The sequence below is a fragment of the Maniola hyperantus genome, chromosome 7, assembly GCF_902806685.2.
Source record: "Maniola hyperantus chromosome 7, iAphHyp1.2, whole genome shotgun sequence".
Classification (NCBI taxonomy): Eukaryota; Metazoa; Arthropoda; class Insecta; order Lepidoptera; family Nymphalidae; genus Maniola; species Maniola hyperantus.
In genome coordinates, this window is record NC_048542.1 from 3,140,480 (window position 1) to 3,163,947 (window position 23,468).

Sequence of the window (23,468 nt, forward strand, 5' to 3'; positions counted from 1 at the left end):
CAAGTCTTCAAATCACGAAACAACTCCAAACCCGGCGTGATGCGCCTTCACTCTTGAGTTTGCCGCCACATACGAGCCATCGTAAGCAGTTATTGGATACAGGGTTTTTTGGGCCACTAAAAAAAGCGTATGCTGTTGCCTGTGATAACTGGCACACGAACCAGTTTTGTAGTTAAAGAGAGCGGAGGCGCACATCCTAGCCTTACACCGCGACCTGTGGTCTATATGTGAAAGGTTTGATTGTATGTATGCGTAAAAAGGTATTAAAGATCCCCATAATGGCAATATATTTATTTCATTTTCCTTGACAGTAATTTATCTTTATAGGAGAAATTAAGAACGCTTTGTAGTACTTCCTAGTTTTAATGTCAAATAATGTACCGGGCAATGGCAGAATAGCTCCCACAAAATTTTCCAAAAATTGGGAGGGGATAGATTTAAAAAAAAAAACAAACACTACCAGCAGTTTTGATAACCCCTATTCATATGAAGCCAATTCCTGATGCCCTATCAAGGTACGATATAAGAGATCATGACAATTCATTGATGGAGGTCTTACAATTGCTGAAATGTAAAGAACATTCTTTCGACTCGGAGTCCAGTCTTGGTTTAGAGTCCCGCGGGGAGGCAAATTCTGATTGGTAGGTATCTATTTTACGAATGGGATGAAGCTGGAAGGAAGGAAGGACGGATACTTTTTATCCCAGTATTCCCACGGGAACGTAAGCTACGCGGGTAAAACGGCGGGGCACAGCTAGTATTTAATAAATAGTTATAAGTTTAATTCAATAACTATCCTGCCAACCTGCTATCACTGACTGACTCACTTGACTGCCTACTTTTATTCGTAATATATAACACAGTTACCTATGGTTTTTCAGATGGTGGTTCTAAGGACCAACCGCGACAGATTATACTACAAGAGAGCGCAGATAAAGGTGCCGTCTTGTTACTTAAAATGTCTAAGGAGAGCTTGTTGCCTCAATTTCTGCCACTGTACATCAGAAACTATCTGAGCCAGGTTGGTACTTTAGCTTGTGTACTCAGATAATGGTTGTGGGATTTAACGCTGTTGTATTTGCAGGTGGTAAGTGCGAAGAGCAACAGTTACAGATTGTCCCACAAGAGAGCACAGATGAAGGTGCCTTCTCGAATGTGCCGATGCTTGAAATATCTGAGGGGAAGCTTGTTGCCTCAATTTCTGCCACTGAACATCAGAAACTATCTGAGCCAGGTTGGTACTTCAGCTTGTGGTTTTTTCCATGTATGGCAGCTAATGGTTGTAAGATTTAACGCTATTATATTGTTTTGTAGGTGGTAAGTTCGAAGAGCAACTGTTACAGATTGTACCATAAGAGAGCGCAGATGAAGGTGCCTTATCGAATGAACCGATGCTTGAAATATCTGAAACTGAGCTTGTTGCACCATCTCCTGTCACTGACCTATCTGAGCTAGGTAAGTTTGGTTATGGTTTTTCGCAATGAATGTTTATCTTCATTATAGCGTTAAGTTGGTATTTTGTAACAATATTTGCGCAAAAAAGTTTACCTAATTAAATAAATATGTGGCGGCTAATGCTTGCAGTTTTAATGCTACTGCATATTGTTTTGCAGGTAGTAATATTCAAGAGCGACTACAACAGATTGATCCACAAGAGAATCTCAATTTGGCAACTAGTTCTGCAGCTTCTTTGGATATAGAGCACCATAATAATGGTTACGAATTACAACCGGTTATAGAAGTAGAAAATGACATGAACACCAACTGACCCGGAGAAATTATATAAAATGAACGTTTTTTACCCGATGATAGAATACCCTATTGAGAATACATTGATTACACGTTTTCAACAACTGTCAAAATTCAACGATACATGGTCTTTTTTATACAACATAAAAATTATTCCAGAAAAATCCATGTTGGAAAAATCTTGTGCTGATTTACAAATCACTTTAACCGATGGAGAAAAATGTGACATATCTGGACAAGAATTGGTTGAAGAACTTGTGAGCCTAAAGCCATTATTAAATAATCTTCAATCAGGAGAGCCAATAAAAGTTCTACAACTTATAAAAAAAAATGATTGGCAAGATATTTTCCCTAATGTATGGACAGCGCTTCGTATCTTACTAACTGTGCCTGTAACTGTTGCCAAAGGAGAACGAAGTTTCAGTAAATTGAAACTTATTAAAACTTACCGGTCTACTATCGGTCAGGAAAGACTGTCCGATTTTGGAATTTTGTCGATAGAAAATGCTATTGCCGAAAGGTTAAATTATTCCGACTTGATAAAAAAATTTGCAAGTGCTAAAGCTAGAAAAGTAGCTATATAGAGTTATTTTTATATGTTTGCTTAATAATCATTAGATTTGATTGATGTAATGTTTGAACAGAATAAATAAAAGTTGACAATCATTAAAATTCTAAGTTCTAGGTTCTTATAATTTACATATTATAATTTATATAAATACGTTTTTGTTTTGTATAATAACTAACACAATAACACGTAAGTACTTTATTTAGTGTTCGATTTTTAACAAATTTTTAGTTCTATGTTCTTTTATTATATGTAGTATAGATATTGTTTAATAGTGAGTCCATTACTAACTACGTACACGTCCATTACTAATAACTGCATTTGTACACACTTTTTTTTTGGAGAGTGACTAGTTTTATTCGTGGCTTGTATTACTTTATCAATTATTGTCATAATCTGTTTTGTGTGTCCAATAAATTAAAAAAAAAATACATATTTTTCTCAAACATGCTTGGTGAGCATTACTTTGACAAATTCTTCGATATAAATCGAACTTGCTGTACCGGCCAATCAGCGACTGCCTAAAGTTGTATGAAAATCCATATCTGTCGTGGTTTAGTGGTCTTATAAACTACATACTAAACTCATAGTTGCCGTGTAATTTAAAAATGGAACGATATTTTTTTCCAAAATTTGACAACCAAGGACAAAAGTTTTTTTTTAAATTTCGAATTGCATGCTCTACACGTTAGGCCAACATGTTGGCCAACAGCTGGGCCATCGTACAGAGGGCATATTAGTGACGGAAGGCGGAAGGGGCGCGGGTTGGCGATGGTTGTTTGCGGTGTTGGTGCACAACGTGGTCAGAGCCAGCATAAGCTGTTTATTGAAAAAAAAAAACAAATGAACACTATGATGGAAAATTATTTATTACTTTGTTCGTTATTGATTTTAAAAACTATTTGTGTTTGCTAAAATGAGTTCAAGTAAATACAATTAAGTGTGATGAATTCTTGCAATCAGGGAGCTATTTATTGAAACAAATGAACTCGGGAAAAAATATAGTTGTTCGTTGTTCGCGATTGATTTTGGACATTACTGCCTATAAGTAAGTACTACTTAGTTTAAATTTCCGCGCATTGTTTGAGAAAAGTACTATTCAAGCCTTGGCCACCACAACTAGACATTGATGGAAGAACGTGTAAATGTGGGCCGAAGCGCAGCCGAGGCACACATACGTGAGTACATGCTATGTGAGTGCTAAGAAATGATGGAAACAAAGTATTTCTCGAAGTTTACAAAGGATTCGATAGCAACGTGACAGTGAAAAATTTAGTAAAAAAAATCAAAATTTAAAAACCCGAAAAGAATAGGAAAGGACGTAATAATGTTTACTCAAAATTGAACGAATCACTCGGCAGACAGCTTATTGGAATTGGATGTGGAGTCCACATAGTCCACAGCGCTATCAAAACTGCCGCTAATTGTCTACCTGTTGACTTCGAATGCATCATAGTGAAAATTTATTCATTTTTCTACATTTACACCGTTCGAGTTCAGGAGCTATCAAAAAGCTTACAAAGAACTAAGAAACACAACAGAATGGGCAGCAAACATTAAAAATAAGACGGGTAAACAACTAAATAGACGTCCAGATATTCTAAACTCCCTTGAGGGAAGAATATACTGACTACAAAGACATTATATTATAATAAAAGTGACAATAATGACATACTATCAGAAATAAAATACGCAATAAGTACACAAAAAAAGGACAAGTCACCGGGTGAAGACAATATAACAAACGAGCTCTTAAAATCTTTCTGTGAACCTTTAAAACATGCACTGAAAATAATGTACGATAATATCTTTAAAACAGGAAAATCTCCAGAGGAGTGGTCCAAGTCAACAACGATTCTTCTGCACAAGAAACGAGACAAGAGTGATTTGTCTAATTATTTATAGACCGATCAGTTTGATGACAAACTTGTCTAAAGTGTTCGCAAAACTTATACTACATCGGATCACGAGAACTCTTGAAGAAAATCAACGTCGTGAACAAGCAGGATTTCGGAAAGGTTGGGCTACTACGGACCACATTCAAGTTATATCCCAAATAATAGAAAAGACAAAAGAATATGGAATTACTTTATATATTTGCTTTATAGACTTTACTAAAGCATTTGATACAATAGAACACTCAAAAATATGGAAATCACCTAAACAACAGGGCATTGATTACATTAAAGTACTGCATAGCATATATAGTAAAAACTCAGCCAAAAAAACTTATGAAAGAATAGGACCAGTATTTCCAATAAAAAAGGGTGTAAGGCAAGGTGACCTGTTATCCCCCAAAATATTCTCAGCAGTAATGGAAACGGTGTTCAGAAATATAGACTTGTCTAACAGGGGAATAAAAATAAACGGCGAATATCTGAGCCATTTAAGATTCGCAGATGACATCGTACTTTTTTCAGAGTGTCCTAGAACCCTTAATGTCATGCTCGTTTTGAATTCAAATAAGACGAAATACATGTTTCTTTGTACTCGTCAGAGTGTATGAAAAAATCCCTCTCAATGCTCCCCCGGTGTGTGTCAGAGGTGAAGTATTGGAACGTACCAAGGAAGCTGATAATTTGGGAGTTCTGTATGACAGCGATCATCGATTTGAGAACCACATAATTCAAGTAGCCCGAAACTGTTTCTATAAACTTAAAATACTTTACCGTGTACGTGTACCTTCGTGTATTTCCTTACCACTGACACTCGACTTAAGGTTTGCGAAACGTTGATTCTCTAACTACGCCGATGCTCTGTATGGTCCCAGGTTATAAGGTCGCACTCGATGACTAGTGGAGCGAATACAAAACGCTTGTATACGCTTCTGTTAACAGAAGCGTAGAACTTAAGTTAGTAATCTGTTAAGTTAGTGCATGTTAGTTTTTTCTTTCACCTGTAATTGACAACCACACTGTTTATTGTGTGGTATTTTATGTATGGAAGTTGTTGTTGGAAGTTGGAAGTGTTGTGAAAAACTCTGGTGATGTCACACGCAGGGTAAACATGGATTCCTCGATAGATTGTTTTTTGTGTTTTATGTTTTCGGAGTTGTAATATTCGTTCTGTGAGCTATTTCATTGAGTAAAGGCTATTTCTGAAGTACTTTTTGTAAATTTTTGATATATTATTTAACAAGTGACCTAAATATTCGTTTTGAATCACAAAATGGAACCAAATTTTGTGTGAGCCGATAACAGCAACCTACCCAAGATAGACGCTTTTATGGTTGCACTTTTTTTTAATAGTAATGCTGATTACTATGCTGCGGAATTGAAAAATGTAAAAACAGCGGTGTAAGTACAACGTTGAAATTATTTCTTTATAAACTTCTGTTTTATATTCATTCATTAATTTTGTAAAATCTCATTTTAGGTTATGTTAATAAATTTCATGTCGATTCTCTTTTTCATGATCATTGCTATTGTTTCACAGGTCTGCAAGGGAATCTTACGAAGATGATGCGATCGGCTATGTACAACGACGCCGAAAGGACGGGGTTCGCACTGTCAAATGTAAAATGTGCCCAGAGCATAGGGTGAAAACCAAGACATATGATGTGACGATAGTTATTAACGAGCATGAGAATGAAATCATTAGTTATTTTATTCCCTGGTCAATCCGCCAATTTTGCAGTATCCTAATTTTGATGAAGAAAATGAATTTATATTGCGTACAGATGCCTCTGGATTGGCTATAGATCCAGTGCTAAGTTATAAAAATGACTTACCATTAGCATATTATGCAAGTCGTTCTTTGAAAAAATCAGAGGTAAATTATCCAACAATAGAAAAGAGCTTTTAGCTATTGTTTTGTCTGTGAAATATTTTCGGCCATATTTATTTGGCAAAAAATTTACAATTAAAACGGATCACAAACCTTTAGTCAATTTATTTGGCATTAACAATTTTTTCAGTAGATTGTTACTATTTTGGTTAACTTCGAAACAAAGAGTCTCAATTACTCGCCTACTCCGAACCCTACAATATACTTTACACCAGAGAGAAAAAGAACTAAATCGTGGTCATAAATCTAAAGAAAATCAAAGACAAAGAAATTTCCAACGAACTTAACACTAATATCATTGTTACAACCACTTTCGATGGATGTGCATCCAAAATATCAATGATCAACCAGCTTGGCTGCTGTCTCGTGAATAAAAATATTCAGTTTAAGCACCCTGTCACAAACAATCCAGTAGTGGCTATTTTAGACCCCTCACTTTTATTATGATTTATCGATCGAGATGGAAACAAAATATGTTGAGCTTACTTACAAGAGCTAAACAGCATAGAAAATGAAAAAATCCATGTGGCCAATAAATTACGAAATCTACATATAAATTATCAAAATCAGAAAATGAAGCTGAAATTGGCAACCAGTTTTAGCGCGAGTGTGGCTGACGCAAATAAATTTCTGTGAGCAGTCTAAATTGTCTGCTTTTATGAACAGTGCGCCGACAGCATTTTTCATCAAAACGCTAAATAATTTGTTTGACATATTTAACTCGCGCAATATGTTTCAACACAGTTTCAAAAAACCTATAAATGATCAAATACATTCATATTTTTCTCTTATATGGATGAGGCAGTGCTGTACTTGTCATCCCTCAAAGCTAAAAACGGTACACCATTGATCGAAACTTCTAGGAAAACAGGTTTCTTGGGGTGCATTGCCTGCGCGGAAGCCCTCAAGATCTTATATACAAATTTAATCCTCTGAGGGAAAATAAGCAACACAAACAGAAATGCCCACTACTGTCACAAACTTCGACTTTCTTTAACCTCTGGGCAAGGTGAAAAGATGGAGTTCTGCAGAAGGAAGAAAGGTAGACGTGGACATGCATTTTGCCTTTCAGAACTACAAGAAAGGCATGGGCGGAGTCGATATGGGGTCTGTAAATAGTTAAAGTTACTTTTAGCTACCTAGGCACCGCTGGTCGCCGTCTTGTCGCCGCAGTGTCGCTTCGGGTCGCCATTCTGCGGGAGTGGTGACAGGGTGGTGACAAGGTGGTGACAGGGTGGTGACAATGCGGTGACAAAATCGTGACATTTTTGGATAGGATAGGAGGATAACATACATGTCATTTTCAAAAAAAATGTACTTTCTCTCACAATGACCTGTCCTCACTCAAAAAACTACTTAGTATTAAGATACTGTCGTCAATATCATTATACTACTGTTCTAAATATATAATTAAGTAGAACCTAAAATTGACCAAAAACAAAAACGCAAGGTTCGGTATTGTAGGCGACGCGTATAAAACCTTTTTTTGTTGTAAAATAATAAAGAATGGCTCAGAAAAAGAAAACGTATTTCATATGACAGATTTGTCAAATTTCAAAAAGAAAATGTAAATTTTGTAGAAAGAAAATGGAAAAAAGATGTATTCACAGATTTAGGCGTGAAATACGTTTTTAGAAGAGCTTTTATCAATATTTGCGGCCTTTCATTGAAGCATCCTGTACAGGTATCTTTTGTCAAAAGAAAATTTGAAACTTAAATTAACAATTGAACGATTGTCAAAAATTATAAGAGCTCAAAAGAAAACCTTAAATCGCTACAAAAACAAATAGAAAACTTAAAAGAATCATTAAATAAAACTGAAAATGAGTTTAAAAACCTCCGAAATTTAGGTGAAAATTCAAATTCAGTAACCGAAGAAGCAACAACACCGTCTTCAAAGATAGAAAAGTTCATACAAGAAACCATCTCAAATATTCCTAGTCCTGATAAAGAAAATGTAAAAAAGGCGATATTCGAAAACTACGTTTTAAAGCAATCATTGTCAGACTGTAGTAAACAATGATATTGTGAGAAAATATAAATTAAAGACTAATCTTGGTTACTCTTACTTGGGACTTAAAGGCAGACTGAGGGGAAAACAAAGAACAGTAGCAAAGAAAGTGAGAAAAAGGATCAAAGAGATAAAAGATTTTCTTGATAGAGATCATAACAGCAGCAGGAAAAAGAGAAACTAAAACATTCAAAAAAGATAAAAGACAAGTCAGATATCTACAAGATTCTTTAGAAAATTTGCATAAAAAATATATTAACGAAGGTGGCTCGGTATCGTACACAACATTTACCAGATATAAGCCGTTTTATATTTTAGACCCTACAGTAACAAAAAGAAACACACGTGCCTGTATCAAACATGCGAATTTGACATTCGTAGCACAAAAGTTAAAAATACTGGAAGTCCTAGAAACTAATGACCTTGAGAAATTGGTTTCGGATATTGTTTGTGACAAGTTTAATGAAAAATATATGCATGATAAATGTAAAATTTGTGAAAATAAGAAAGCCCCTTTAGATTTGGCACACAAAAATCAAGATGAGATGGTGTTATGCATGGGTACCAAAGAAACATGAATATGTAAAAAAGAGCGCAAACGAAGAAAATTATAAAAAAATCACAAAAAGAACTACTAAGGACATAATACGAGAAACATTAACAGATCTGATAGTCTTTTCCCGATCAACTTCAAAAATTAAAAAACACTATTATAATATTTAACATGCATACCAAATGTACAAGAAATGTAAAGATACACTATCTGCTACTGAATGCATCATTCATTGCGATTTTTCGGAAAAATATCTAGTCAAAATGAGTGAAGAGGTACAAGCCACACATTATGGCGCGTCCAAACAACAATTTACAGTACACACTGGAGTAATTTATTATAAAAACGAACAAGACCTTCAAGAGAAATCTTTCTGCACTATTTCACCCAATAGCCATATGGGCACATTTGACACCTATTCTACAAATTTTACTCACCAAAGGCGTACAATTACGTAAGGAAGACTTTTAACACTTGTTTGCCCTCTATAAAAACGCTGGGTAGGTGGTATAGACCATCGATGGGCATCCAGGCTTTACAAAGGAAGCATTTGAGGCGTTGAAACTAAAGTCGAAACATTTTAAAACTCCATTGTATTGCTCTATCATCTTTGACGAGATATTTTTTTTAAGTAAAGTGGAAAAATCTTATGGTTATGTAGATTTTGGAGGTAGTATAGATTCAGATACAGAGTCTGGATAGCCCTGCACAGCCGCCAACAACAAAAGAAGAACGTTGAGCTATTGAGGCTCCAGCATTCTTCTTCTTCTTTGGGGCTATGCAGGTCCTTGATATCACTGCGACCGTCTCCGATCTATTGTGTTTGCGTTCACTTCACACTTCCTTGTCAAATCCTGTGGCCGCCAAATACAGCAGCCTTTTTGACCAGGCTCCAGCATTACGAAGTGCGAACTGGAAGTAAACCTACAAGTAATGTATAAGAAGAAAACAGAAAATGTACTCACGTGGATCTCTCGACTCGCAGCCTCGCGTCCCACTCCTTGGCGGAAGGATACTGCGCGGGCTCGTAACCAGACCTGTAGTAAACCACCGCCACTGGGTGTCCGTCTCTGAAACAAAATCATTTTTAGGTTTCCGTACCTCAAAAGGAAAAACGGAACCCTTATAGGACCGCTTCGTTGTCTGTCTGTCTGTCAAGAAACCTACAGGGTACTTCCCGTTGACCTAGAATCATGGAATTTGGCAGGTAGATAGATAGATAGATAGATAGATAGATAGATTGCATCAATCTTGCATATACTACCAACCAAAGAGTATGTAACCACTACGTTACTTTCATAATCTCAAAATATAAAAATATTAATATCTTTTTTTGAATGAATCCTGAAATTAAAAATCTTGGTGATTATGTTTAAGTAATGGGCCCCCTGTGGTATTAATATTTTTCCTACATAGACGCAAGGTAAAATTTTGTATGAAGTTCGCCTTTGTTCTAAATTAAATTAAATTTATCTTAATTAAATTGTGCTAAATTAAATTTAAAGCTGTCAAACTGTGTCGGTCCTTTTCATATTAAATGAGTAAGAAGAGGATGTGAATACTCTAAAATTTAGATGTACTCAGAATCAGTACCACTGTCCAACTCACTAAAACTATGCTAGATATACTTACAGCATCAATTGCTTTTTGTCGTTGAGTGTTGTTTCATCGTAGATTTCGGTGAGCGTCCGTCGATAAATCTGCAAGTAAAGTATACAATATAATTGTTGTAAAGGCGCAAGCACATTACTGTGGTGTTTCGTGACGTGACACGAGGCGATCGAAGTCACACGTTTTATATAAAGACTCGCAGTTTGTCGTGCCGCTGGTTTTTTGGGTTAAAGAGAAACTAAGTAGCAGAGAAGCGTGACGCTAGCAAAACAGTAGGTTCTGGGCGTTACCAACCAAAATGAACATAATTTTTGTTCCTAGTCGGATGGTTCGAGCCTACAAAGTTAGTTTGTTTACCAGGGAAAACGACACGTAAAAAAACGAAAGCAATTAGAGCAGTCGGATCCTCTTCTTACTAATATAATATGAAAAGGACAGACATAGTTTGACAGTTTCAAGTTTAATTTAGAGCCGTCAAACCTCGTGACTTTAGCTGCCAGTCGCGAGCGTATCGTTTAAATTTGTAGCGTGCACTAAAATTTAGAGTCTTTAAATGTAAAATTAATGTTCCGTCCTTTTTTAGCAATATTAAAAAGAAAAGAGTTATCGCACATTTATTTGCCGCCTTTGAAACGGACGTCACGTGATATGTTTCGTCGACATCTTGAGTCGATTGTATAAATCCGTATTTATACAATCGACTCAAGATGTCGACGAAACGACGTTTGGTTGGTGGTTTTTAAACTAGTCTCGTTCTAACTCGAGACTCGAACGACTATTAAATGCTTTTTGTGTTTAGGTCGCCATTTTGATTGAGGTTGCAATTGTGCCCTAATCAGGTTAATATTGCTGTTAGATCATTATAAAAGCTAAAAACTCTCGGTAAGCCTATTCGGGTCGTGATTAATATTTAACTGCACTTCTGTTATGTTTATAAAAGGATGCAGATACTCCAAATTAAGTTTAGCGAAACAACATAATCAGCGCCAATGCCTAGTTTTGAAATCCTTACCATAATTTCAGGTCGTTTCTCGGAGATCTCGAACTCGTGGAACCTCTGGTCGCAGATGTTGTAGGAGACCTCCTCCACAACGAACAGGACCACCGCGCGCGGCACTCCGAATAGGTCGTAGGCTTCAGTTATGCCCGAACATAGACCAGACAGGGCAGGATTCGGAGGCATCTGCAAGTATTTAGCTATTAAGTTTTTGAAGGGTAGCTTCTTAAGAAGGTTCTCCTTCGAAGTATGATTCTTATTTTAATACTAGCTTTAAGCTTATGCTCGCGACGTCGCCGTCCGCGTGGACTACACAAATTTCAAAAATCTTTTCTTAGCGGATGCCTATGTCATAATAGCTATCTGCAAGCCAAATTTCAGCCCGATAAAAATGAATCGCTGAATGTGTTGCTGGTCGCAAATCTCGAGAACAGCTGAACCGATTTCGCTAATTCTTTTTTTATAATATTCCTTGAAGTACGAGGATGGTTCTTACAGAGAGAAAATTTTAAAAAACTGCCTGAAAAAGAATCGGCTAGACATGTATCCGCTATAGCTTAACTTAACTGAAAACCGCTGCCGTGCCTATAGCGTACCGTAGCGTTATTGTCGTAGCTAGCAACGGTTTTCAGTTATCATCTATGACGAACCACCTGACAACGCAACACTGCCAACTGGCAACTGACAATGCATTGTTTGGTTTTTTGGTAACTAGAAACGCAATAATTATGCCTTCTCTTTCTTTCTTTCACTGAAAGCTGAGAAGGAGCGGTTATTGGCTACCGGCTTAGTAACTAAGAACTTGGTAAACCAAAGCCGACCTTATCTCTATTACGCTAAGGCTTAACTGTACAAGTACTTGTCCATTACACTTTGATCTATCATTCTAAATACAGTTAGCCTTAGAGTAATAGAGATAAGGTCCTCTTTGGTTTATCAATCTTCATGAAATGTTTTTGGTTAACTGGACTGTGGCAAACTATTCGTGCAGGCGTCCACTATAGTTTGACCTATGTCAATGATCAAATTAAACTTTACTGCTATGAACTTAAGGTTGTGATTACTTCACGATATTCATGAAAGTAAAATTGGTTTTATTTTAGTGAATATGCACGCGCTAGCTATACAGACGGTATTGATACGGCAGCTAGCTTAGTTACTACAACGGAAACCGCTGCGCGTTGCGCATATTAAATTAGTTGAAACACAACTCTGATACCGATATTCGGCAACGGTTAACAATATCGGTATTGAAACTAAGTAACTGTTGATTAACCGTTGCCGTAAATAGCCAATAACGCCCATCTTTAGAATCGGCAGTTAGTTTTGTATATACCACATAATAATATATGTACTTATTTAACATTTGTATGTTATTCTTATACTTACATTCTTAATGAGTTCAGGTTGACCTAACTGTCGAAGGACGTAACTGAAAATAATAAAACGTATTAGTAACCAAATCCTCAATACTATACCTACCTGACCGAAAATAAATTCACCGTAAAATAAATAGAAATTTGGAAAACACAAACTGAACCAAATAAAAGTATAATATGTACTCCGCGCCACATAAGTTGTAAAAGTAGATATTACTGCACAGGTTTCGCTTGTGCAGGATTGAAAAGATGAACTTTGAGATTTATTTTTTAATACATTATAGGCACACGCTTGACCACGATCACACCTGATGCGAAGTGATGATGTGACCTAAGATGGGACGCGTTTGCCTAGGTGTCTTCGTTTTAAAAATACTCGGATTATAATTGGCAGGAAACACTGATCTCGGAAGAGTATTCCAGACCCTAGCCATGCGTATAAGGAATTATGACGTAAAGCGTTTCGTACGCGAAGATGGAATGTTGACGACATAGGGGTGGAAACTCGCCCGGTGTCTTGCGGTGCGGTAGTAGAAAGGTGAGGGAGGGACAAGAACACTCAATGTAAAGGTATAATGAGATTTGGACAGTAAGGCCAATATCTCACTAAGACATCATGACAGCGCCACCGGTCGTGCCACCGTGATGTCTTAAGCTAAACACCAGCAGACACCAGGATCGTCAAGTTACAAAATGGACGTCAAAAGTGCCTGAGAGAAGAATTGTCCCTGGTAGCGCAACTGGTGGTTGAGTGAATGAGACGTCAAATAGCCCTATACATATTTGTGGTTGCGCCACCAGCGGGCGATCCCAGCCGCCGCCATCAAATTGGTTGCGCAACCAAGCGGACAACAGGTTAGGTTAGGTTAGGTTAGTTGGTAGCGCGACTGGTGCCTTATTGTATTTTCTTACACCGCGAGAAGCAAAAGGTTGACTGACGAACCAAAAGCGCGGCGGTTGGTAATTTTACATTAGTAAACGATTACCTGCGCAGTCTCAACTTTCATGGCGCGAGCTGTATTAACTGTAACAAACTTGTACAGTACGCGGCTGAAAGTAATGTACATCGGCCTTTAGAATGACATTTCTGCTTTGTAGAGCGTTGTCTCTGCCACTCATACCTATACCGTTACCTCATACCGTTTTGTCGGTCTCAACGACAGAGACAGTGCTATACAAATTTGGTATTTCCTTCTAAAGGTCGATGTACATTACTTTCGGCAACATACTGTAGGTATAATTTTTGATGGTTTTATCATTGCCCAATTTATTATTTTCTGATCAGGTTTAAAAACCGTGTTATTTTGTTTACATTCCAACATGCCACTACACTGCGCATACACAACGAATATACAACAATTATTTTAATAAAATCTCTATAAATTCTAAATAAAAACATTGCATTCTCTATAGTAAATTAAATGATGCGTCTACTGTGTAGAAGTTTAACATTTTCAAACATGTTACATTTGTTTTATAACACAGTACAATAATATAACTTGTTAAATAACAAGGTGACAATTTATAATCTTGTGATCAAATGATATGTAACAAATGTCATTATAACCTCAGTGCAGGAGCACCATAACTTTTATCGAGTTTAAAGTTATTACCGAGTCGTATCTTTATCCAGAATTAGAGATTTTATATTAAAACATAGAACACTAGTACATGCGTTTGAAAAAGCGACAGACTATAAACATGCTAATATTATTGTACGTTAGAACTACATATTACATTATATTATGCACAGTCTTTAGTTCTTTACTGTATAATTATCAAACTAAATTAAAATAAAACATAATATCTAAATATTATAATTAAACTAATTAAAGTACACGACAAGAATCGAAAAAGTTTGTGTGAAATTGAGCAGTTCTTTTTTAAAATTTAGATACAAGTTAGCCCGCGACTGCAATCTCACCTGGTGGTAAGTGATGATGCAATCTAAGATGGATGCGGGCTAACCTGGAAGGGATATGGTAGTTTTTATTAAACCCATACCCCTTTGGTTTCTACACGGCATCGTACCGGTTACTGAAAAAGGTGCAGACAGAAGGTTGCGTTATGACGTACTGCAATTGCAAAGTATTTTGGCGGGACGATCGAACAATCACAGCGCGGCTCGAGCGTCAGAAGGCCAGAGCGCCACGACAGACTACTAGTGAACATATAAAATGCATGAATTCGTTCGCGTTTTAGAATACATCACAACACAGTGGTTTATCTGCACCTTTAACCACTAAGGGCAGAAATTTAAACTATACTGCCTTCCTATTTTATGGTGTACGCTATAAGTTAGTATCGCGAAAGTTGTTACTGTTTTAAAATAGCTCTCAATATAAAATCAGTCAAAAATATAATTATGATGAAATTAATCAACAGTGGTGCTAATACAATATATTGCATTCTATTGCCGTCACCCTAACTGCGGTATAACAATAATATTTTTTGTTATATAACGTTATATAACATAGAAACAAGTATAAGCACCAGTAAAAGTAACAACTTACGTCATGGCTTATAATAAATTATATCACCTGAGATAAGTATCTAATAAATTTAACAGCAGTAAGACTGTAAGTAATAACTTTTTATTGTTCTTTACTGTATTTTATTTCTAATAAATAGTGCAGGTTTCAATAAATATATAAATAAATTATTGCTTTTGCACGACTGTAATAACTTGTCATTGTTTTATTTATTAAACCTTATTCGTTCATGAAAATATCACACGGTTTTGTTATGAGTTTAATTTATTTTTTAATGCAAATAATATGTTATTATTGATTACAATTACATTATTATGTTTTGATGATTGGATTGAAGAAAAAAGATCTGTAAGAAAAATCATTTTAGTAAGTATATTTGTTAATTATTGTTTCTTAAGACTTATACCAACTATTCCGCGACAGGTTGAGATGGCGGCAATCAGGGTATAAAGCGGGGGACTCCCGTGTTAGCGCGGGGCATGTGCGGGTGTGCGGGGCGTTCCCTCCCTAATTGCCATCTCGACCTGTCGCGTACTATAAACCCATCGTGTGAGGTACGAGGAGTGAATTTGTGACTTTCCAGATTTATAGCATTTCAGTCCAACCTTGAGATATTGGGGTCTTAATAGTTATTATTTATATTTTAAGATTTTGAACACCGTTTTGAATAGTGATGAAAAGTAGGTATTTCTGTAACGTAATGCTACGTAAACGGTACACGATTTTGAAAGATGTGTGCCCTATGCCATCCAGCAATAATTGGATAAAAATCAAATTATAAACATGTAAATTCACATAAAAACTAAATACACAAAGACCCTTCAACCGACATTGCAGACATGGTTCAGGGAACATCTCTCAAATGTCCAAAATGCTTCTTAAAAAAATCATGCACGCCAAACATTACTTCTAAAATACACATCTAGGATGCTATTAATGTTTTATACTACAAAATGTTCGAAATTTTTAAAATGAAAAAATAAAAATAAAATCTACCCAAATTATATCATACGACATTCTGTGCATACAAAAAGCCATGAAAAAGCGTAAGCGTGAGACACCGGACAAAAATAAGCAATATTGGTGTAAGGAATGAATGTATAGCGTGCATATGCAAAAGCAAACATGAGAGATGTCGACTGAGTTCATAGCTGCAAACGTGATGGATCTTGACCTTCTGTTTAAAAAAAAAGAAATGTCTATGCTCATAGAACTATTAAACTTGTAGAACGAACATTCTGATATAGCACTAATTTTAGGATATCTCATTTAAATGTAAATGAGTGAGATTAGAAGTTAAAATATTATTTTGAGATTTTTGTTTCGACAAAATAATTTTCTGTTAAGTTTTTTTACAGAGAACACTTGCCACCGACTCAAGGAGGAAAAGTTGGTATAGTAGCACTCAAACGGGCCGATTAGAATACAATTTTTTACTATTCGAATCTTATACGTTACAATTAAATAAAAATTAATTTGTTATGAAAATGAGACCTTCGAGTCGGCTCTACGCCAAATCGAATTCAAATCAGTCCTGGATTCGGTTGAGTGCTACGATGATAAGGTTAAGTTTAATCAGTTGTGTCCGTGGCAAAGTTGAATACGATTTTTTACAGAATATTCGAGTCTAACACAGATATGTCCAGATTTGCAACTAGCGTGGCCCCTCGTGGTCCCTCTCGGTCAAGCAGATTTTCTTACTTGTGAAATGTCATTCCTTCTACACTTCACGTTGTTTGTCAAATACTCACGTACAAATACATTTTGCCAAACAAAATAAAGTGGCCACGGTGATAAGGACAAAACATTATCATTTTGTCACGTTCTAACAAGAGCTTAAATGCATTTAGCTATCTCGCTCTAACAGTAAGTGTCACAATAGGGCTACTTCTAACAGTCCTTATTCTGAAGAGTCTAAGGCTTCTCCTTCATTCCACACTTTAAGTATGTTGTGCTTCTATCTTCGAAGATTTAAAACAGTATGAATGAAGCACAGATAATAAAATAATGTCTTGTTCTACAAGAGTAATATTTAAAAAAAAAGAAACATGAGCATAGAACAATTAGGTCATAGACACATCGCGCGCAAATGTCGGATACCAAGTCATGTCGGGCAGGTGCGCAGCGATTGCGCCAAAACTGGACGCGACCGTGTTGAATTCCACTTGTTTGATACTATTGCCGTCCGGGTTTTGCATCAGGTAGTCTGATCGGAACAGCCCGAGACTGAGAGTCTGAAACGTGCAGTTTGAAAATATTTATCTAATTTAAAAAAAAAAACAGCCAATAAAGTTTTCTGGCATTGCTGTTAAATGCTTATTCGACTTTGTACTTTTAGGCCGAAAATAATAAACAATCAATCTATTATCTGTCGATAAATAACAGTATCTACTACCGTTTTTAAAATTTACACTTACTTAGACGTTGTAAATCAATTTTTTAACATAAACAATACTTTCCCGCAGAAATTATTCCATTTGTATGATAATTTTTTTTTTTAAATGTCGTTTATGTATTGTCATGTCATTATTCACCTTCCATAGAGCGTGACGTTCATGCCAAATAGTTATTTATGCAACAGTTGCATAAATAACTATTTGGCATAATGGCAAATGGTATAAAGAGGGGCATTAAAACACGAAAGTCGGTTTATCACATGAGGCGAAGCCGAGTGTGATAATAGTATGACTTGAGTGTTTTAATACCTAATTATCAACATTTGCATACAAGACTTTATCTACACCCATAATATTATGAATCCTCTATAAAAGATTCTGAAACAGTTAGCTTATTGCCAACATTAAAACACCCAATATCTATACACCAATATCTATATCATTTTCACAAGTGTTATAATGAAATTCAGTACATTATAACACTCGTTTGGATGGTGTTTTAATGTTGACAATAAGCTAACTGTTTCAGAATCTTTTATAGAGGATTTAAAGCATGGGTGTAGATAAAATAAATAAAATCATGATTTTTTAAAATTATTCTCTCTAATAATGAATAAACCACCGTTATACAAAAAATCACTACATTTTATTACTGCAGTCCAAGACCCTATTTCGCCGATGCGACTTATAAAAGTGTAGGTACTATACGTTGTTAATTTTATTGTTAAAAAAGACTATTCAATTTTTGACAAATAACACCGTTGCCAAGTATCTTATCGACAGATCACATTTTATAGATTGATATTTATAATTTCGGTCGTAAATTGTCAAGTCAACAAGTCTAAAATGAGTGCTAGGTATCTTTTTTACAGGAAAAAAAGTGAAATAGGGCTACTTTTAGACCTATCACCTTAGTTCAGAAATGTGTCCTTTATATACAGAAGAATTGATTTTACTGCAGACAGTCAATTTTACATTACCAAGATTTGCACCAATTTTTTTTTGTCATATACAGTCAATTTAAAAACTAATTATTATAATAATAATTCCCTTTTCCTTTCACCTAAGCATAGATCTACAGCTTGTGCCAAAGAACAGTTCAACAGGTGAGGTTTACCTACCTCTACGATAATTTCGACTTGATGATATAATTATTTTATAGTAGGAATAGTTATAGTTTATTACTTAAAGGCAGTTTCCCTTCCCCTCCACCTACAAACTAGGGTAAAGCTTGTGCCTGGATTTAATAACTACATAGAAATAGTCCAATAGCCCTTAAAATAATGTGCTCTATACCTCTCTTTTCAATATTTTCAATTGATTAAAAATTTAGGAATTGAAATTTGTAAGGTTTTAAATATTAAAATCCTTGTAAATTCCAATTCTTACAAAATCAGAAAAATTAAATCTAAACCTCATCTCTAATTTTCATTAGTCTGTTGGAAATGGATACGGGATAATTTTAAGGTTTTTACAATATATTCCCTGGGTGGGTGTTGTAAAATATCCCGACAGCAGAATAATGTCCATTTTCTATAGCCAATGTTTACGTAGTTCTAATAATTAAATAATCAAGTTTTCGACTTATCAACATATTAATTGAAAAACTTAACTACAGATTTTAGATTGACTGAATGTAGAAAACGAACGTTAACTAGTTTACATCAATTAACAGTAATTCGAACACAACTACATCAAATCGAAATGACGATTGCTAGATATGAATCGATTTTCCATCTATCGACCATTAATCGATAACTTGGCGATTCCTTACAGTGCTCAATCGATCGACAGATGATTATGATGGATCGATCCTTTTATCGACAGGGATACGTTGATCATATCTATGAAAATGTGCGTTAATGTTTTAGGTTTATATTCAGTGACCGCTCCTAAATCCTAAAATAAGACTACCTATATTACCCGTTACCTACCTTCCTATATTACATAATATATGTTAATAGTTTTAAAGATTTTTTTCCTAACAATATTTTCTTCAAATATAAGGAGCCTTTCCAATTGTCATCTTATCTTTCTACCATAAGCCCAGTTATAAAATTACACACAAACGGTAAAAAAAACTTACACCTTTTTATTGTTAAAATATTAAACCTGTAACTTCAAACGCTTTTTTAGTAAACAAAAATTTCAAAATTAAAATCCACGTTAACTAAGCATAATTATGTTTTAGCTTTTTTAATGTGTAAAAATTATATGACCAACTCCTGAAACCTCAAAATATAGAACAAAATAGTAAAAGCTAAAGAGATTTGATGACAAAATTAAGAAATGTATATTATGTCAAAGCTTAAAATACCTGGGTTACCATTTATAACAGCTGTAAATATATTCTGTATTTTGGAATTGAAATTCAGTTATTTCAGTTTTCAATTGTTGAACGTGATGACTTTATAATATAAAAGAATATAAACTAAGTTATAAAAAATATAACACAAAAATATACTATAACAGGTAATCTGTGTAAAAGTATATTAATTTTTATTCACAAAAGGCTATTTAAACTCTGCAAATGCAATTCTAGTATACACAGCTATGTTAATCTACTAATAAATGGATAGTAAACAAAATATTTTACAACAAGGCGCTTTATTCATCTTCAATACACTTTAAATTGACAGGTCTAAAATAATACTATTTTTTAGGCTTCACTGTCCAAAGCATATCCGACTAGCGACCCGTAACGGCTTCGCACGGATAACTTATTTCAATTTTCGTAAAAATCTCTAATTTTTTTGAAATAAAATATAGACTATGTCACCCAGAAATAATATAGCTTTTAACTGGTGAAAGAATTTTCAATATCGGTTCAGTAGTTCCAGAGATTACCCCCTACAAACAAACTTACAAACATTACCTCTTTATAATATTATTATTATAGTAATAGTATAAGTATTATAAGCAACGATGAAAGGCCGATACTACCCTTTTCTGAGTTTTACAATGTTCCCTAACATTGTGAAAAGGACAACACTACTTTTAGACCTGCCAATTTAGTTTACGATAGCATTCTTACATACCGAATAATAATATAAAAATATAAGTACGCGTAAATATTATATTTTGTTTGTAATCCATTTATCTATTATGAAAAAAATTAGGACGCCAAATAAGCAATTAACATTACAATCGGCATTTTATCAAACCATTTCACCATTTTATATGAAAAGGACCAGATTTTTTAAAATATATATTTTTTATGGAGAAAATAAAAATAAAATATAGTTAGTGTTGTTGATTGAGTATCATAAAATTAGTATGTACATATCTATTTTTATTATGAAACTCAATTTAAAATATAGCTCGATGCTGTTCGTTTTATTTTTTTATGTTTTTATTGTTTTTTTTTTTATTTGTTATGGAACCGTCCCCAGAATTACAGCTCAATTTGACAGCTTCAGTTAAAAATCTGGTCCCCCATCCCTAATCTTACCCCCTACAATATCTCGCAATAAGTCAAGGCGAACATACAACTTTGCTAATCAGATAAACCTTTTCAAATGTATGTACTTTCATCATCATCATCATCATCATCAACCCATCGCTAGATCACTCCAGCACGAAGAAATAAGTCCGCGGGTCATTTATGCCTAAGGTATTAGGTATAGTTTTTGATTTATCGTGCAAAATGTCGAAAAAAACTCTCGAGTATGGAACTCTCGGAGCGCGAGTCTGACTCGCACTTGGCCGTTTTTTTTTAATTCAGATACAAGTTGGCCCTTGACTGCAATCTCACCTGATTCTAAGTAATGATGCAGTCTAAGATGGAAGCGGGCTAACCTGGAAGGAGTATGGCAGTTTTTATTAAACACATACCCCTTTCTTCTCAGAGCTGAGAAAGATTCTCTATTGCTCGCCCTATAGCGTGTTGTTCGCCTCGAATCTCATCGCGAGATCTACACACCCCTAAACAGCGGCTACCTCTGAATCTCCCTTGACACGGGCCCCAGGTGGCCGAAGCCGGATGCGATACTGTTGATCTCCACCTGCTTCCACGAGCAGTACGGAGTGTGCTTCGCGCACTGGTTCTCCGTGTGCGGGCATCGCGACTCCAGCATGATGTCTGACCTCAGCATCCCTAGCGAGATCGGCTGGGCCGGACAGATTACCAATATAACCCTCCATAGAAATACAGTGTAAACCCTTTATTACGAACTTTTATTTAACGAAAAACTCCTTAAAACGTACAAATTGCTAAGCTTCGCTTGGTTTACAGTTATCCTTATATTGAAACATTCTATATAGCATAGCAACCACTCTCAATAGCGAAACAATACGTCATTATTTAGACCCCAATATTCACTGACCTTAAATACCATACCATAGAGTCGTCAATATTTCTTACGTACAACGGAATTCTTAGAAATGTGTTCATTTGTTTGTTGTAATTACCTACCTAACGTTTTACCTACTGTACTTCCTGCTATCGTTTCATTGCTAACCAATTCATAAAATTATATTGTTTTCTTTTACTCTCTCTCTCTTTATAACGCACTAAAATACCCGGTCTCTTCAATATCGCTATATAGAGTGTACACTGTACTCATACCACACTGCCCTTGAACCCCACTCGCCTTCAATCTCCTTCAGACCTAATCGCTTTGTCGGTCATCATAACAGCGACAAAAAGCGCACATCTGCAGTGTGCTGTGGAACTGCAACGTCTTTCTTGATAACAACTCAAACTACAACACATTAGGCAAAGGCACATTATCCCTAAGGCACACTAGGCACGTGCCTAGGGGCGCGAGGTAACGAAGGGGCGCGCGCGATCATGTAGGTTTCTCTGGCCTACCTATATCCCTAAGTAATATTTTCTTGGAGTGACCGAAACTGCCTCTTCTTTAATATAGCAAAGTTTCATGACGTTATGTTCTTCACTCGTTCACATAAATAGGATAATCACGAACTACCAGCTATGCAATGAGACAATTCTTCGTTATTTTGAAATTAGTTAGTAATTTTTTTAATATGTCTGCTAGTAGAGGGGCGCCTATGAGGTGCTTGCTCTTGACATTTAATTCGCCTCTGACATTGGGTATTTGACTACATCAAAAATAGATTATTTCTCAGTGATTATCAAATATAGGATCTTCCAAAATACGTAACATTCACGTCTTATGTTAGTTTTAAGTGTGATAATCTTTTTAAATTATCGATTAAACTAAAAAAGTACGTCGTTATGATGTGACGTCACATTCCAGTATTTCATAGAATATCGCATAGACCGTACTAAGTGCGCGTTTTGATGTTTGATAAAAAGTTACTGATTTGATTATGTAGTTCTCAAATACCGTATTGCAAAGGTTTCTACAGCTAAGTCTATCGAAATATCAGTTGCTAAATATTTTAAATTTGTATCTAGAATAGGTACCTAATAACCGAATCATAAAGCAATGTATTTTTCAATTTTATGCCGGATTATATTTTGTAATTTTAGGCCAGCAACACATTGGTGGTTCCTCTGGTACTGCAAATGTTCATGGGCGGCGGTAATCACTTAACATTAGGTGACCCGCCTGCTCGATTGCTCGATTGATCGCCATTTTTATTTTTTTTTAAAATGTATTTCAATGACTATGTTGCATAATTTCATAATGAAGATTTTATTTATTGTAGCCTAAATTACTAGTTTACAAGCTAGATATGTTTATATTATTATCAAAGATATTTTTTGTATTCAAACAAATCTTTACAAGTGCTTTTCAACTGTCACTGAATTTACTTTTGTTTCGCGAGAAGAACCAGCAAGAAACTCGGTGGTTGCTCTTTTCAAATATTCAATTAACAATCCTTTGCCATTTATAAATAAAGCTGAGTTTAGGTTGTTATTAATAAAGACGGAACGATTCGCCTTCACTTCACTTTGTACCTGCCTGTTGTGCCTACGCTCACGTTTCAAGACCCA

The 23,468-nt window shown here is 35.4% G+C and overlaps 1 protein-coding gene and 1 long non-coding RNA gene across 5 annotated transcripts in view; one reads left to right on the forward strand and one right to left on the reverse strand.

Annotated features, from left to right (window-relative positions):
* The window catches only part of LOC117983855 (glutathione synthetase-like), a 44,099-nt gene that overhangs the window by 14,693 nt on the left and 5,938 nt on the right, over positions 1-23,468 (reverse strand). For 2 of the 4 annotated variants that reach the window (XM_034970478.2, XM_069499774.1), the window contains exons 5-9: positions 21,482-21,651; positions 12,665-12,707; positions 11,291-11,461; positions 10,300-10,367; positions 9,633-9,737 (exon numbers count right to left, since the gene is read on the reverse strand). In XM_034970478.2, the coding sequence (XP_034826369.1) occupies positions 9,633-9,737; positions 10,300-10,367; positions 11,291-11,461; positions 12,665-12,707; positions 21,482-21,651 (557 nt within the window). Of the gene's footprint in view, positions 1-9,632; positions 9,738-10,299; positions 10,368-11,290; positions 11,462-12,664; positions 12,708-17,246; positions 17,381-21,481; positions 21,652-23,468 lie in introns of all 4 variants that reach the window. The other 2 variants (XM_034970480.2, XM_034970479.2) reach the window with 2 other exon arrangements.
* On the forward strand, positions 912-2,992 carry LOC138402541 (uncharacterized). The gene is made up of 4 exons (XR_011236914.1): positions 912-1,021; positions 1,085-1,234; positions 1,315-1,455; positions 1,614-2,992. It is a non-coding gene; the product is annotated as an uncharacterized lncRNA (long non-coding RNA).